Source organism: Aquarana catesbeiana, linkage group LG01, assembly GCF_042186555.1.
Source record: "Aquarana catesbeiana isolate 2022-GZ linkage group LG01, ASM4218655v1, whole genome shotgun sequence".
Lineage (NCBI taxonomy): Eukaryota > Metazoa > Chordata > Amphibia > Anura > Ranidae > Aquarana > Aquarana catesbeiana.
Window position 1 is genome coordinate 682,390,714 of NC_133324.1, and position 16,075 is coordinate 682,406,788.

The window sequence follows — 16,075 nt, forward strand, 5'->3', positions numbered from 1 at the left end:
CAGTGACTGACAGTCACCAGCTCTCTGCTCAATGAAGACAGAGAACTGAGTGATCAGTGGTCTTTGATCGCTCAGTTCTCGGTCTTAGAGACAATGGGGTACAGATGCAGCATCACAACATGGCTGCATCCACCTAGGTCAGTATGTGGTTTGCTATTTTGAAATCATTATTTTCTTTTAAGTCTCATACTTGCTATGAGGATACAATAATGGACTGATAACAGAATGACCTGTCTTACCTTTCCACATTGCTGATCCCCATATGGGTCCAGGCTTCAGGATCTGGGAACCATAGGAAGGGACCGCATTCCTGTACTTGTATAGCTCCCTGCATTTAATTGCACACATTGTTCTCAGTTCTGAGGTGAGTGCCCAAGCAGAATCTAGTGCCTGAAAACCATTACAGTCTGCCCCTACAGCGTGGGGTCAAGGTACAGTTCCCAAGGTATTACCGAAGTTGTACCAATCTGGATGCATTGCTTCTATTGTTAAAGCAGAAAGCAGTGATGAGCTTATGTTGATTGAATAATTTAAAGTAATTAAGAACTAGTTAAGCATTGAAGCTTCTCCATAAGAAAAAAAGAGGTCAACCATCTACAGGACACTGAGGTCTCATGGGGTGGGGCAGAATTACAGAGGTATGCCCAAGGGGGCATGTTCAAATGCTTTGCCAGCATTTGATCACCTGAAGGGAGCAGCCTATAACTTAGGGTCTATCTTGCCTGTGTCTTGTACTGTACAAGACAAGAATTTTTCAAGTTATTATGGGTGATCAGAAACAGACAGGAAATTGTTCGGTAATTTGTAGAAGCCTTTAAAGAAACCCTGTGCTGAAAGAAAGTTAGGGGCTACCATTTCTGACCAGTTAATGAAAATGCTACTTGCCTGACTGTCTCTGACCTCAGTATTTCAGAGCCCATATCTAAAAATATGCACGCAGTAAGTTAAAGTAGCAATAAACCATTAAAGTAAAACTTCCCTTGAGTTCCACTGAAATAGTATATATATATATATATATATATATATATATATATATATATATATATATATATATATATATATATTGTATATACTATACAGTATATGCCTCAAATCCCCATTTTTCAATGCCTTTCTTTAGACCTTCCTGTGTTCCTCCATCAATCTTCCCTTTCCTGTGCACAGATGTGTCCAGCCATCACATGGGCAATAGGGGCCATTTGTGCTGTTACAAGATACAGGACGATGGCGCTAAATGTACCCAGCGCATGTGCAATACTGGCCTTTCTTTCTGGCGCTGTCCAGCTGATGCATGTGCAATACTACCCTTAGGCAGCAATGGCAGCCTACATATTTTCACAGCACAGCAGGTCCCCTTTCGGATAGTCACTATTGCATACAAAATTTATAGAAACACTTACCCATGTTCAAGCTGCCGACATATGACAGAGGCATCATTATCATCCCACTGGCTGCTGCATATGGTTCCCCAGGCACCATTCACATAGACTTCCACTACGTTTCCCTCTGACTCACTTTTCTGGTTCCCTCGTAGACGCACTGACCCTGTTAATTGTTAAAAATGCATTTAGATGATGTAGTATGGCTAAATAAATGGCATCCCACTGAGTTTAGAAATGTATGTATTCCCCTAAAGCTGACAATCTGCTTGAGGGTAAAGGATCTATTCACATCACAGTTACCTTAGGGCACAACCATAAATTGTAAGGTCATCAGAAATATTTGAGAAGGAATGTTTTCTAAATGTAAGGATGTAATAGATTACACTGAGTGCATACTATATCTAGGTCTGATATAATTAAATACAAAGGCTTTGTTAGCATTGCAAAATATATTTTTCTCTTTATAATACTGCACAAAAAGTTCTAGCTGAAGTTTAGGCTTTGTGAATAAGCAGGGGAGGCCTGTCAGCCAGACGATAGACGAAGATAGACGCTCAGTACAGTATCTAGAGGCTGAAGCCACCTGCAGATAATGGGATACACACCATTACACATACAGTATCTCACAAAAGTGAGTACACCCCTCACATTTTTGTAAATATTTTATTCTATCTTTTCATGTGACAACACTGAAGAAATGACACTTTGCTACAATGTAAAGTAGTGAGTGTACAGCTTGTATAACAGTGTAAATTTGCTGTCCCCTCAAAATAACTCAACACACAGCCATTAATGTCTAAACCGCTGGCAACAAAAGTGAGTACACCCCTAAGTGAAAATGTCCAAATTTGTCCCAAAGTTTCAATATTTCATGTGGTCACCATTATTTTCCAGCACTGCCTTAACCCTCTTGGGCATGGAGTTCACCAGAGCTTCACAGGTTGCCACTGGAGTCCTCATCCACTCCTCCAAGATGACATCATGGAGCTGGTGGATGTTAGAGACCTTGCGCTCCTCCACCTTCCGTTTGATGATGCCTCACAGAAGCTCAATAGGGTTTAGGTCTGGAGACATGCTTGGCCAGTCCATCACCTTTACCCTCAGCTTCTTATGTATCGCTATACTGTATGTCAAAGTATAGGAGGGGTGGTTTGTTCTGGGGGGTGTGTACTAATGGAGGGGGGTGGTTTAGTCCTGGGGGGTCTATACTAATGTAGGGGGGGTGGTTTGTCCTGGGGGGTCTATACTAATGTAGGGGGGTGGTTTGTCCTGGGGGGGTCTGTACTAATGTAGGGGGGTGGTTTGTCCTGGGGGGATCTGTACTAATGGAGGGGGGGTTTGTCCTGGGGGGGTCTGTACTAATGTAGGGCAGGTAGTTTGGCCGGGGGGTCTGTACTAATGGAGGGGGGTGGTTTGTCGGGGGGTCTGTACTAATAGAGGGGGGTGGTTTGTTCTGGGGGAGTCTGTACTAATAGAGGGGGGTGGTTTGTCCGGGGGGTCTGTACTAATGGAGGGGGGTTTGTCCTAGGGGTCTGTACTAATAGGGGGGTGGTTTGTTCTGGGGGGGTCTGTACTATTGGAGGGGGGTCTTTACTAATGGAGGGGGGTGGTTTGTTCTGGGGGGTCTGTATTAATGGAGGGGGGTGGTTTGTTCTGGGGGGTCTGTACTAATGGAAGGGGGTGGTTTGTTCTGGGGGGGTCTGTACTAATGGAGGAGGGGTGGTTTGTTCTGGGGTTTCTGTACTAATGGAGGGGGTGGTTTGTTCTGGGGGTCTGTACTAATGGAGGGGGGTGGTTTGTTCTGGGGGGTCTGTATTAATGGAGGGGGGTGGTTTGTTCTGGGGGTCTGTACTAATTGAGGGGGGTGGCTTGTTCTGGGGGGTCTGTACCAATGGAGGAGGGGTGGTTCTGTACTAATGGAGGGGGGTGGTTTGTCCTGAGGGGGGCCTATACTGATAGGAGGTCTGTACTAGGGAGCGGTGCACTATGTTTCTTCCCCCGCCTTCATATCAGCAAGGGAAGAAAAAAAAGAAGCAAAGAAGAGGATTGTGGGACATGTAGTCCCGAGGACTGGCAGCCCCACTGTAACACGGAAACTGCAGCCCACACAGCATGCTCAGCTGAATGGGAGAGAGAGCCAGGAGCCCGGGAAAGCTTTCAGGGAAGTACACCCAGGACTCCAGAGGGAGAGGACAATGCTGAGGGATAGGGATGAGCCGAACACCCCCCGGTTCGGTTCGCACCAGAACCCGCGAACGGACCGAAAGTTCGCACGAACGTTAGAACCCCATTGACGTCTATGGGACTCGAACGTTCGAAATCAAAAGTGCTCATTTTAAAGGCTAATTTGCATGGTATTGTCCTAAAAAGGGTTTGGGGACCCGGGTCCTACCCCAGGGGACATGTATCAATGCAAAAAAAACTTTTAAAAACGGCCGTTTTTTCGGGAGCAGTGATTTTAATGATGCTTAAAGTAAAAAAAAAAAAGTGAAATATTCCTTTAAATATCGTACCTGGGGGGTGTCTATAGTATGCCTGTAAAGTGACGCGTGTTTCCCATGTTTAGAACAGTCCCTGCACCAAATGTCATTTTTAAAGGAAAAAATCTCATTTAAAACTGCTTGCGGGTTTAATGTCATGTCGGGTCATGGCAATATGGATGAAAATCAGTGAGACAAACGGCATGGGTACCCCCCAGTCCATTACCAGGCCCTTTGGGTCTTGTATGGATATTAAGGGGAACCCCGCACCCAAATTAAAATAAGGAAAGGTGTGGGGCCACCAGGCCCCATATACTCTGAACAGCAGTATACAGGCGGTGCAAACAAGACAGGGACTGTAGGTTTGTTGTTAAGTAGAATCTGTTTGTAATTTTGAACATTTTTAACGTGTTTAGCTCCAGCCAAAAAATCTTTTCTAAGCTTTTTGGAAAACATAGGGAAGGGTTATCACCCCTGTGACATTTGTTTTGCTGTCTTTCCTCCTCTTCAGAAGATTTCACCTCACTTTTTTGTCCCAATGAAAAATGTTTTTTGAAAATTTGGGTTTTTTTGTGGAACAAGGATTGGAAAGCATCAGTGGAAAGGAGAAATTGTTTTCCCATATTAACTCTTACAGGAGAGAATTTCCCTTCCTAGGGGTAGATTTCATCTCACTTCCTGTTGTCTCCTTCCGTTTGCAAGTAGGAGTCGTTTGTAAGTTAGATGTTTGAAAGTAGGGTCCTGCCCTATATACTCAGCAGAAATTTGGGCCTTAGGTGTTGCTGTGGCCACAACACTGTAAGCCCTCACAGGGCCCTGCTGTGAAATATTAGATCAAGAATTGTAATTACATGCCCCTGTTGAACAGGAGCTGAAAAATTAGGCCTTAGGCACTGGTGCTGGTGCCACAACACTGCAACCCCTCACAGACACTCTAGTTGGAACGCAGGAACGAGCCCTGCTGCAAAGTATTGCTTCAAAAATTGTAATTACACGCCCCTGTTAGACAGGGGCAGAAAAATTGGGCCTTAGGCACTGGTGCTGGTGCCACAACACTGCAACCCCTCACAGACACTCTAGTTGGAACGCAGGAACGAGCCCTGCTGCAAAGTATTGCATCAAAAATTGTAATTACACGCCCCTGTTAGACAGGGGCAGAAAAATTGGGCCTTAGGCACTGGTGCTGGTGCCACAACACTGCAACCCCTCACAGACACTCTAGTTGGAACGCAGGAACGAGCCCTGCTGCAAAGTATTGCATCAAAAATTGTAATTACACGTCCCTGTTAGACAGGGGCAGAAAAATTGGGCCTTAGGCACTGGTGCTGGTGCCACAACACTGCAACCCCTCACAGACACTCTAGTTGGAATGCAGGAACGAGCCCTGCTGCAAAGTATTACATCAAAAATTGTAATTACACGCCCCTGTTAAACAGGGGCTGAAAAATTGTGCCTTAGGCACTGGTGGTGGCGCCCAGAACCAAAAATGTTCTTACAAGCTATCAGCGTGATGATTGAGGAGGAAGAGGATAATTACTCAGGGATAGTCACTCAGCATCAGCATAGGCAGTCTTTGAAGGGATCTGAGATTTCAAAAAAAATTATTCGGTTACATCAGCATCAGGTGCTTGGTAGCTGGTGGTGATCCAAGACTCATTCATTTTTATGAAGGTCAGCCGATCGACCGAGTCGGTGGACAGACGTACCCTGTGATCAGTTACCACGCCTCCAGCAGCACTGAATGTGCGTTCCGAAAGAACGCTGGATGCAGGACAGGCCAGTAGCTCAATTGCATACTGTGCAAGCTCTGGCCAGTGATCCATCCTCAAGACCCAGTAACCCAGAGGATTTTCGGTGGGAAAGGTGTCCAAGTCTGATCTTGCCCCTAGGTATTCCTGCACCATGTAAAACAGACGCTGGCGATGGTTGCTGGAACCGATCATACCTTGGGGCTGCGGACCAAAAAATTGTTTGAACGCATCGGTCAGACGGCCACCTTCTCCACCGCTCCTTCTTTGACTGACTGAAGCCTCAGCAACACGTTGTCCAGAAACAGGAGTTTGTAACCTCCCAGTCTCTGGGAACGCGTTGCACAGACCTTTCTGCAAGGCCTCCCGAAGATGTTTCATCCTCTGCTCCCTCTGCGATGGCAAGATAAGGTCCGCAACCTTACCCTTGTAACGTGGATCAAGGAGGGTTGCCAGCCAGTATTGGTCCTTCTCCTTGATACCACGAATACGAGGATCCTTACGCAGGCTTTGCAGGATCAGGGAGGCCATGCAGCGTAGGTTTGCTGAGGCATTCGGTCCGGAGTCCTCTGGGTCACTAAGAACGACATGGTCCGCAGCCACCTCCTCCCAGCCACGTACAAGTCCATGTGTTTCTTGGAACTGATCCCTTAAAGACTGCTGCTGATGCTGAGTGCCGGGCTCCACCTCCATACTGACACAATCTTCCTCCTCCTCCTCTTCCTCCTCGTCCTCTTCCTGTGTGATCGGCGGGCACGCAGGAACACTGTCTGGATAAAGGGGGCCTTGAGAGCTAAGGAAGTCCTCCTCTTCCTGCCTCTGTTCTGCCTCAAGTGCCCTGTCCATTATTCCACGCAGCGTGTGCTCCAACAGGTGGACAAGGGGGACAGTGTCACTGATGCATGCACTGTCACTGCTCACCATCCTCGTGGCCTCCTCGAATGGTGACAGGACAGTGCATGCATCCCTGATCATGGCCCACTGGCGTGGGGAAAAAAAACCAAGCTCCCCTGACCCTGTCCTGGTGCCATAGTCGCACAGGTACTCATTGATGGCCCTCTGCTGCGTGTGCAGCCGCTGCAGCATGGCCAACGTTGGGTTCCACCTGGTGGGCATGTCACAGATTAGGCGGTTCTTGGGCAGGTTAAACTCCTTTTGGAGGTCCGTCAGCCGAGCACTGGCATTATATGACCGGCGGAAATGCACACAGACTTTCCTGGCCTGCCTCAGGACATCCTGTAAGCCCGGGTACCTGCCCAAGAACCGCTGCACCACCAAGTTAAGGATGTGAGCCAAACAGGGCACATGGGTCATTTGTCCCTGTCGGAGGGCAGAGAGGAGGTTGGTGCCATTGTCGCAAACCACCATTCCTGCCTTAAGTTGGCGTGGCGTCAACCACCTCTGAACCTGCCCCTGCAGAGCTGACAGAACCTCTGCCCCAGTGTGGCTCCTGTCCCCCAAGCACACCAGCTCAAGCACCGCATGGCATCTTTTGGCCTGCGTACTTGCGTAGCCCCTTGAACGCCTACGGAGCACCGCTGGTTCCGAGGAAGAGGCCATGGAGGAAGAAGAAGAGGAGGGGGTGGAGGAGAGAGGTGTGTCACAATCAGCATTTTGGAGGCGTGGTGGCGGAACAACCTCCAACACTACTGCACCTTGTCCTGCATCCTTCCCAGCTGCCAGCAGAGTCACCCAATGCGCCGTGAAACTTAGGTAACGTCTCTGTCCATGCCTGCTGGACCATGAGTCAGCGGTAATATGCACCTTACCGCTGACCGCCCTGTCCAGCGAGGCATGGACATTGCCTTCCACATGCCGGTAGAGAGCCGGAATCGCCTTCCGTGAGAAAAAGTGGCGTTTGGGTACCTGCCACTGAGGAACCGCACATTCCACAAACTCACGGAAGGGGGCAGAGTCTACCAACTGAAAAGGCAGCAGTTGAAGTGCTAGCAATTTTGCCAAGCTAGCATTCAACCGCTGGGCATGTGGATGGCTGGGAGCAAACTTCTTTCGGCGGTGCAGCAGCTGGGGCAGGGAAATTTGCCTGGTACAATCTGACGTCGGTGTACCAAAAGCAGATTGCCCACAAGTACTTGGCTGTGACACACCTAATTCTACACCTTCATTCCTCTCACTGCAGGTCTCAGAGAGGACTGAAGGTCTAGTGGGGTTGGAAATCTCAGCTGATGAGGAGCAAGGAGAGATCCTCTTTGTTCTTTGGTGTGGGTCTTTTAGATACGCTTGCCAACGAACTGCATGGCAGGTCAACATATGTCTGGTCAAGCATGTGGTACCCAAGCGGGAGATGTTTTGGCCACGCGAGATACGCTTGAGACATATGTTGCAAATAGCAGCGGTGCGATCTGATGCACTCGTCTCAAAAAAGGCCCACACCAAAGAACTTTTTGAATAACGCGCAGAGACTGCAGCGCCCTGCACATGTGGAGCTTTGGGGTGTGATGCAGTCAATGTGCTGCCCTTAGGCTGGCCCCTGGAGGGCATCCTGCCTCGTTGGTGATGTGCCGCCGCCTCCTCCTCCTCCTCCTCCTCCTCTCTCCTATCAGGCACCCACGTTGAGTCAGTGACCTCATCATCCCCTCCCTCCTCATCACTGGAGCAAACCTGGCAGTATGCTGCAGCAGGGGGAGCATGACTGCCAGATTGCTGTCCTTCTTGGGCACCCCCTCTGTCCGTGCTCATGTTACTGCCTTCATCGAGCTCAGTATCGTCATCAGAGCCTTCCAAACGCTGGGCATCCTCCTGGAGCATGTACCCAACACTGTGGTCAAACAGTTCGAGGGAATCCTCATGAGGACATGGTGGAGCTAGGGAAGGAGTCACTGATGACATTGAGCTGAGGGAAGAGGCCGCTGCTTTGCCAGACAAAGCACCCTGGGCATGGGTGAGAGAGGATGAGGAGGATGAGGACAGCTTGGTCATCCACTCGACCAAGTCTTCCGCATGTTGCGGCTCAACACGGCCAGCTGCCGAAAAAAAGGCCAAGCGTGTCCCATGGCCACGTGCTGATGAGGATGCACCGTCTCCACGACCAGCACTAGACACAGAGCCTGCTTGCCCTCTCTTATTGGCTTGTGACTGTCTGCCTCTCCTTCTTGGCCTTCCAGACATACTAATGGCCTGTAGCTGCACTAAGCTGGGATAGAACACCTGTAATTTTCTTCAGGTAGCTTTATATACTGTAACCAGACAAGCCTGCCTGTCAGTAGGAAGATAACAGGAACGGATCTAGCTGAACACTGTGAGCAGGACGCACTGTACTAAATGTAAATAGTCTAGCTGCCTGACCGTGGTACTAATAGGATCAGATAGAACACCTGTAATTTTCTTCAGGTAGCTTTATATACTGTAACCAGACAAGCCTGCCTGTCAGTAGGAAGATAACAGGAACGGATCTAGCTGTACACTGTGAGCAGGACGCACTGTACTAAATGTAAATAGTCTAGCTGCCTGACCGTGGTACTAATAGGATCAAATAGAACACCTGTAATTTTCTTCAGGTAGCTTTATATACTGTAACCAGACAAGCCTGCCTGTCAGTAGGAAGATAACAGGAACGGATCTAGCTGAACACTGTGAGCAGGACGCACTGTACTAAATGTAAATAGTCTAGCTGCCTGACCGTGGTACTAATAGGATCAAATAGAACACCTGTAATTTTCTTCAGGTAGCTTTATATACTGTAACCAGACAAGCCTGCCTGTCAGTAGGAAGATAACAGGAACGGATCTAGCTGAACACTGTGAGCAGGACGCACTGCACTAAATGTAAATAGTCTAGAAGATAACAGGAACGGATCTAGCTGAACACTGTGAGCAGGACGCACTGCACTAAATGTAAATAGTCTAGAAGATAACAGGAACGGATCTAGCTGAACACTGTGAGCAGGACGCACTGCACTAAATGTAAATAGTCTAGAAGATAACAGGAACGGATCTAGCTGAACACTGTGAGCAGGACGCACTGCACTAAATGTAAATAGTCTAGAAGATAACAGGAACGGATCTAGCTGAACACTGTGAGCAGGACGCACTGCACTAAATGTAAATAGCAGGAACGGATCTAGCTGAACACTGTGAGCAGGACGCACTGCACTAAATGTAAATAGTCTAGAAGATAACAGGAACGGATCTAGCTGAACACTGTGAGCAGGACGCACTGCACTAAATGTAAATAGCAGGAACGGCTCTAGCTGAACACTGTGAGCAGGACGCACTGCACTAAATGTAAATAGTCTAGAAGATAACAGGAACGGATCTAGCTGAACACTGTGAGCAGGACGCACTGCACTAAATGTAAATAGTCTAGAAGATAACAGGAACGGATCTAGCTGAACACTGTGAGCAGGACGCACTGCACTAAATGTAAATAGTCTAGAAGATAACAGGAACGGATCTAGCTGAACACTGTGAGCAGGACGCACTGCACTAAATGTAAATAGCAGGAACGGATCTAGCTGAACACTGTGAGCAGGACGCACTGCACTAAATGTAAATAGTCTAGAAGATAACAGGAACGGATCTAGCTGAACACTGTGAGCAGGACGCACTGCACTAAATGTAAATAGCAGGAACGGCTCTAGCTGAACACTGTGAGCAGGACGCACTGCACTAAATGTAAATAGCAGGAACGGATCTAGCTGAACACTGTGAGCAGGACGCACTGCACTAAATGTAAATAACAGGAACGGATCTAGCTGAACACTGTGAGCAGGACGCACTGCACTAAATGTAAATAGCAGGAACGGATCTAGCTGAACACTGTGAGCAGGACGCACTGCACTAAATGTAAATAGCAGGAACGGATCTAGCTGAACACTGTGAGCAGGACGCACTGCACTAAATGTAAATTGCAGGAACGGATCTAGCTGAACACTGTGAGCAGGACGCACTGCACTAAATGTAAATAGTCTAGAAGATAACAGGAACGGATCTAGCTGAACACTGTGAGCAGGATGCACTGCACTAAATGTAAATAGCAGGAACGGATCTAGCTGAACACTGTGAGCAGGACGCACTGCATTAAATGTAAATAGTCTAGATAGAAGATAACAGGAACGGATCTAGCTAAACTGAATACAGTGTATATATATATATGCAACACCTGGGATGCATATATATACACAATACACTGTAAGTGCAGCTAACTGACTGACTGTTCTGCCTAATCTATCTAACTCAAATCAAATGACACTGTCTCTCTCTCTCTCTATCTCTCAGCACACCGGAACACACACTACACAGGGCCGCCGTGCAGGCGGCCTTATATAGTGTGGGGTGTGTACTAAATCCCCTGAGCCATAATTGGCCAAAGCCACCCTGGCTTTGGCCAATTACAGCTCTCTCTACTGACGGCGCTGTGATTGGCCAAGCATGCGGGTCATAGTGCATGCTTGGCCAATCATCAGCCAGCAATGCACTGCGATGCCGCAGTGAATTATGGGCCATGACGCGCCACACGAATTTAGCGCGAACGGCCCATATCGTTCGCAATTCGGCGAACGGGCGAACAGCCGATGTTCGAGTCGAACATGGGTTCGACTCGAACACGAAGCTCATCCCTACTGAGGGAACACCATCAGAGAGAGAACCCCACTGCCCTGCGCCACCAGAGGGAAAGCCACACAGCCTGGTGCCATCCCTGGCGGAGAAAGGAATGGAGTCATTGCCAGAATACAGATCTGGGCTCTACCCAATGGAGTCGCCACGGGCAATTCAAAGTGAGCAGACTCCTGATCAGAGGAACCGTTGTTGCTGTATCGCTGGGTCAGGTGAGAGGGCCGATCGGCCATTATCTACTAACGTTCATAAGAACTGCAGTCTCTGACCATCTCTTGTGCTATGTCTGCAGTCTCTGACCATCTCTTTTATTATGTCTGCAGTCTCTGACCATCTCTTGTATCATGTCTGCAATCTCTGACCATCTCCTGTACTATGTCTGCAGTCTCTGACCATCTCTTGTATCATGTCTGCAGTCTCTGACCATCTTCTGTAGTATGTCTGCAGTCTCTGACCATCTCCTCTATTATATCTCCAGTCTCTGACCGTCTCCTCTAGTATGTCTGCAGTCTCTGACCATCTCTTGTAACATGTCTCCAGTCTCTGACCATCTCTTGTATCATGTCTCCAGTCTCTGACCATCTCCTGTACTATGCCTGGGAGCTCTTTCTAACAGATTCTCTAACAGAAGCCCTCTCTGTGTGCATCAGAGAGACTCCCCTCCAGGTCTCATTAGTGTACGCTCTTCCTGTATTTGCTTTATTGTTAAGAGATCATGGGAGGATCCTAGGGTAACAAAGACTTCTTAGGGGAGCATCTCTGTGTTTGAGTCATTGCCATAGAAACATTTGTAAAGGGGAGGAGTTGGTAAGATGACCACGCCCACGTGGGGTCGCCAGAAATATTTCTGCACCCAGGCATCTGTGACCCTAGGATCGGCCCTGCTGGGCGGGCGTCATATGACGTCCTGGGCTTCCCGGCCGTCTGCACGCGCGCGCCTCTGCTCCGTCACGCAATTGCCCGTTAACAGTGCAGGACCGTGGAGCTGTGTGTTTAATCACACAGCTCCATGTCCTGTCAGGTGAGAGGAGACCAATCATGTGTTCCCAGTACAGAGGAACACTGATCGGTCTCCTCCTCTTGTGAGTCCCCTCCCCCTACAGTTAGAATCACTCCCTAGGTAACACAACTAACCCCTAGATCGCCCCCTAGTGTTAACATCTTCCCTGCCAGTGCCATTTATACAGTAATCAATGCATTTGTATAGCACTGATCGCTGTATAAATGTGAATGGTCCCAAAATGGTGTCAAAAGTGTCCGATGTGTCTGCCACAATGTCGCAGTAATGATAAAAATCGCAGATCGCCGCCATTACTGGTGAAAGATTAAAAAACAAAAATGCCATAAAACTATCCCTATTTTGTAGATACTATAACTTTTGCGCAAACCAATCAATATACGCTTATTGCGATTTTTGTTTACCAAAAATATGTAGAAGGATTTCATAGGTTGGACCTGATGGACTTGTGTCTTTTTTCAACCTCACATACTATGTAACTATGTAATACATATCGGCCTAAACTGAGGGAAAAATTTGTTTTTAAAAAAAAAAATTGGGATTTTTATTATAGCAAAAAGTAAAAAATATTGTGTTTTTTTCAAACTTGTCGCTCTTCTTTTGTTTATAGCACAAAAAATAAAAACAGAGATGATCAAATACCTCCAAAAGAAAGCTCTATTTGTGGGGGAAAAATGATAAAAATTTCATATGGATACAGTGTTGCATGACCGCGCAATTGTCATTCAAATTGCGACAGCGATGAAAACTGAAAATTGGCCTGGGCAGGAAGGGGGTGAAAATGCCCTGTACTGAAGTGGTTAAATGTACAGAATTCTACAAAGTTCATTGAGTGTATTTATGAATGATCACTTAAAGCGGAGTTCCGGCCACATCATTTTTTTTTTCTGGCATCCCATCATAATGCATTATTGACCAAAATAAAGTTTATATTTGTTTTCTATTGGATTCTTTTTATAAAGAAAATCCTCTTCCGGTCATTGCCATGATGATTGTGGGCATCTGAAGCCAAATCGCAACCTCTTTTTGGATTTGTGATGGAGAGGTGCATGCTGGGTAACCGCGGACCTGGAAGTGGCAGATTAGGAGCCACTACATAACAACAGGGTGTTTCTGGTGACTCCCCCCCCCCCCCCCAAATGTGTATTAATACTATGAAAGGACTGTAAATATGTAAAAATGTTTTTTAGAGTAGAACTCTGCTTTAAGCTGGCCATTCACGGCTCACATTTCATCCCTCAGTGCCACCCAGGGCCAAAATTCATGCCCTGGATGACCCTGTCATACTATTTGGCTCGTCAAACGCCAATAGAAAAATCGAGGAGCCAGGTGTAAAACTGTCGGCTGAACAGTTATTGCATCCGATAAAAAACAGTCAAATGTTCAAGTATGTAACTAGCCTTAGTAAAATATACAGTATGTTCACTTGACCTTCTAGATTTCTGAAGGACATCATTCTTTACAAGTGAGACACAAATATTAAGGCAAATCAAAAATCTGCATTTTTATTTTATTTTATCATCATTACTCTTTACATCTCTTTGTCAGATTTGCTTATGATAAGCGCACAGAAGTAACTTTAAATGTATTACTTTAAATGTCACTTTCTTTGCCTCCATCAGTAATCAGCCTAATAAAACAATGCGTTACCTCGCACAGAACGGTGCTTATAAATATTCATGTGTTGACTGTTTAAAAATGTTTAATCCATTCCTTGAATAAAGAAGTAACAACACGTTCAAATAAATCCTCCACTGCAGATTGCCTTAGGTGGCTTCAAATGTATTAATAGCTTTAATAATCAAGTTTTACAGTTATTTGAACACAACAGCTGTTTATCAGGAAATTGCATATTTTTGGATCAATAATAAGTCCGAAAATTGCCCTCAGAAATCTGGCAGCGCTTCACATATTTTTGTTGTTAGAAGGAAATGACCAAAGGTCTGAAACTGACAGAAAAACAAATCATTTGAAGTGTAGTACAGTTTATTGATTAAGTCATCTTTTATATCAAGCCATTGTAGAGAGCAGAAAGCCTTTCTATATCAATAGGACTATAAAAAATACATTAATGTTGCAGATTAATGTACCTCTATGTGGGTTTTTATATTTTTATCCCCTGCAACTTTTAGTTCTCACTTGTTGTTTTGTAAAGTTCATTGGAAGTGCATTTATATCATTCCGTGGTAAGTTTGATTTTTTTTTTTTTTGTTCTGGTTTATTCATTTTTGCAACAAACTCTGCTGATATATATGACTTAGATGCCATCATTCAATTAACAGAGCAGTAAGTTTGGGAATATCCCATCCTATTGAAAGTATGTGGCTGGTAATAGCTTTTGCAATTTAAAAGGATTTTCCACTTCCACAAAGTGAGAGACTCTCCCGCTTGTACCCCTATGAGGGTCGGCAGAATGCTGCACTGCTTGGGTTCCATCTGTTCTTAGTCATTTAAGTGGCAGCAGCTTTCTATGAGCTTCCGAGGACAGAGCTACTTTGTGCAAAAAAAAATGAAAGCCTCGGAGCCCTTGTTGAAATGACTTAGGAAAGCAGATTGTAGAAGTCTAGGTTTAAGGTGAAACTGCAGCACCACTTTAATATTGTATCAAAAACGTGTCTGAAAAGAAAAGTATTTTTCTTGCCTGAAACAAGTCAGACTAATCATTTTCCTAAAATGTGCAATAAAAATGTTAGCTAGTCTTATTCCATATGCACAGGGCTATAAAAACATAATAAACCTTTAATTCACAGTAAAAGCAACACGGTATATTACTATTCACGGTACAGCCTGCTAGAGTACTATAATAGTAATAAAAACACAAATCATAGAAGTTTGATATTGTTAGTTAAACCCTACTAACTGCTTCACTTTAAAAGAGCGCAGCTTCGTATGAGTCACTATAATAGGGCTGGCGCCTAAAGCGGCAGTAAACCATAGTTAAAGAAAAAAAAAATCCCCTGCAAGGCAATGTCATAATGTGCCAGTATGCATCATATACTAGCACATTATGAAAGACTTAACTTAAAGTGTTTGTTAGCCTAAAAAAAAAAATGGATCCTGTTCCCTTAAAGTATGAATAACAGCACAGTGCTGTGTAATTTGGCCCCCTGTATCACCTAAAAAACCTGGCTGATTCTGCCCTCCCCCCTGTAAACTGACCACAGTTTATTATGGCTGCTGAGCCCTGACACCATGGTCAGTTTACGTGCCTCCATCATCCGCAGCTATCTGCAGCTCTCCTGTGTCTCCCTCTGTCCTCCCCCACCCCTCCTCCCTGCCTGTCAGCTCTCACTAGCACCGATCTGCTACCCGCCCTGCGGCTACAAAACGATGTGATCTTTATACCATCCCCATTGTTAGATAACAACCTTTGTCCTAGTGTCTGTGCTTTATTAAAAAAAAGTCGATTTCTACCTGATTTCACAGCACCTCCCGGCGCTCACGTGACTCCCGGCTCTCTCCTCGCCTTTCCTGTGAAATCAGGTAGAAATCTGCTTTTTTTAATAAAGCACAGACAGTAGGACACAGGTTGTTATCTAACAATGGGGATGGTATAAAGATCAGATAGTGGCTTAACAAACACTTTAAAACGAAGCCCTCCAGAGTCGTGCTTTCACCGCTGAGAGGGCTTCCATCTTCACCCGGTCTTCCTTCCAAGTTTGCAGCCTCCAGCTACATGCCCGCAGCACGATGGTGTCACTCCCGCGTGCATGAGCATGCAAGCTTGCGGCACGGGCAGTATGCAGGACCTTTAGAGCCTATAAGCCAATGAGTTCACGGGCTGCATGCACACTGAATATCTCCTAAACAGTGCAAGCTTAGGAGATATTCACAGTACCTACAGATAAGCCTTACTACAGGCTTACCTGTA

At 46.2% G+C, this 16,075-nt stretch overlaps 1 protein-coding gene across 1 annotated transcript in view; it reads right to left on the minus strand.

Moving 5' to 3' along the window:
- The window catches only part of PRSS12 (serine protease 12), a 321,958-nt gene that overhangs the window by 267,469 nt on the left and 38,414 nt on the right, over nucleotides 1–16,075 (minus strand). The window contains exon 2 of the mRNA XM_073603187.1: nucleotides 1,401–1,545. Coding sequence (XP_073459288.1) covers nucleotides 1,401–1,545 — 145 coding nt within the window. The remainder of the gene's footprint in view (nucleotides 1–1,400; nucleotides 1,546–16,075) is intronic.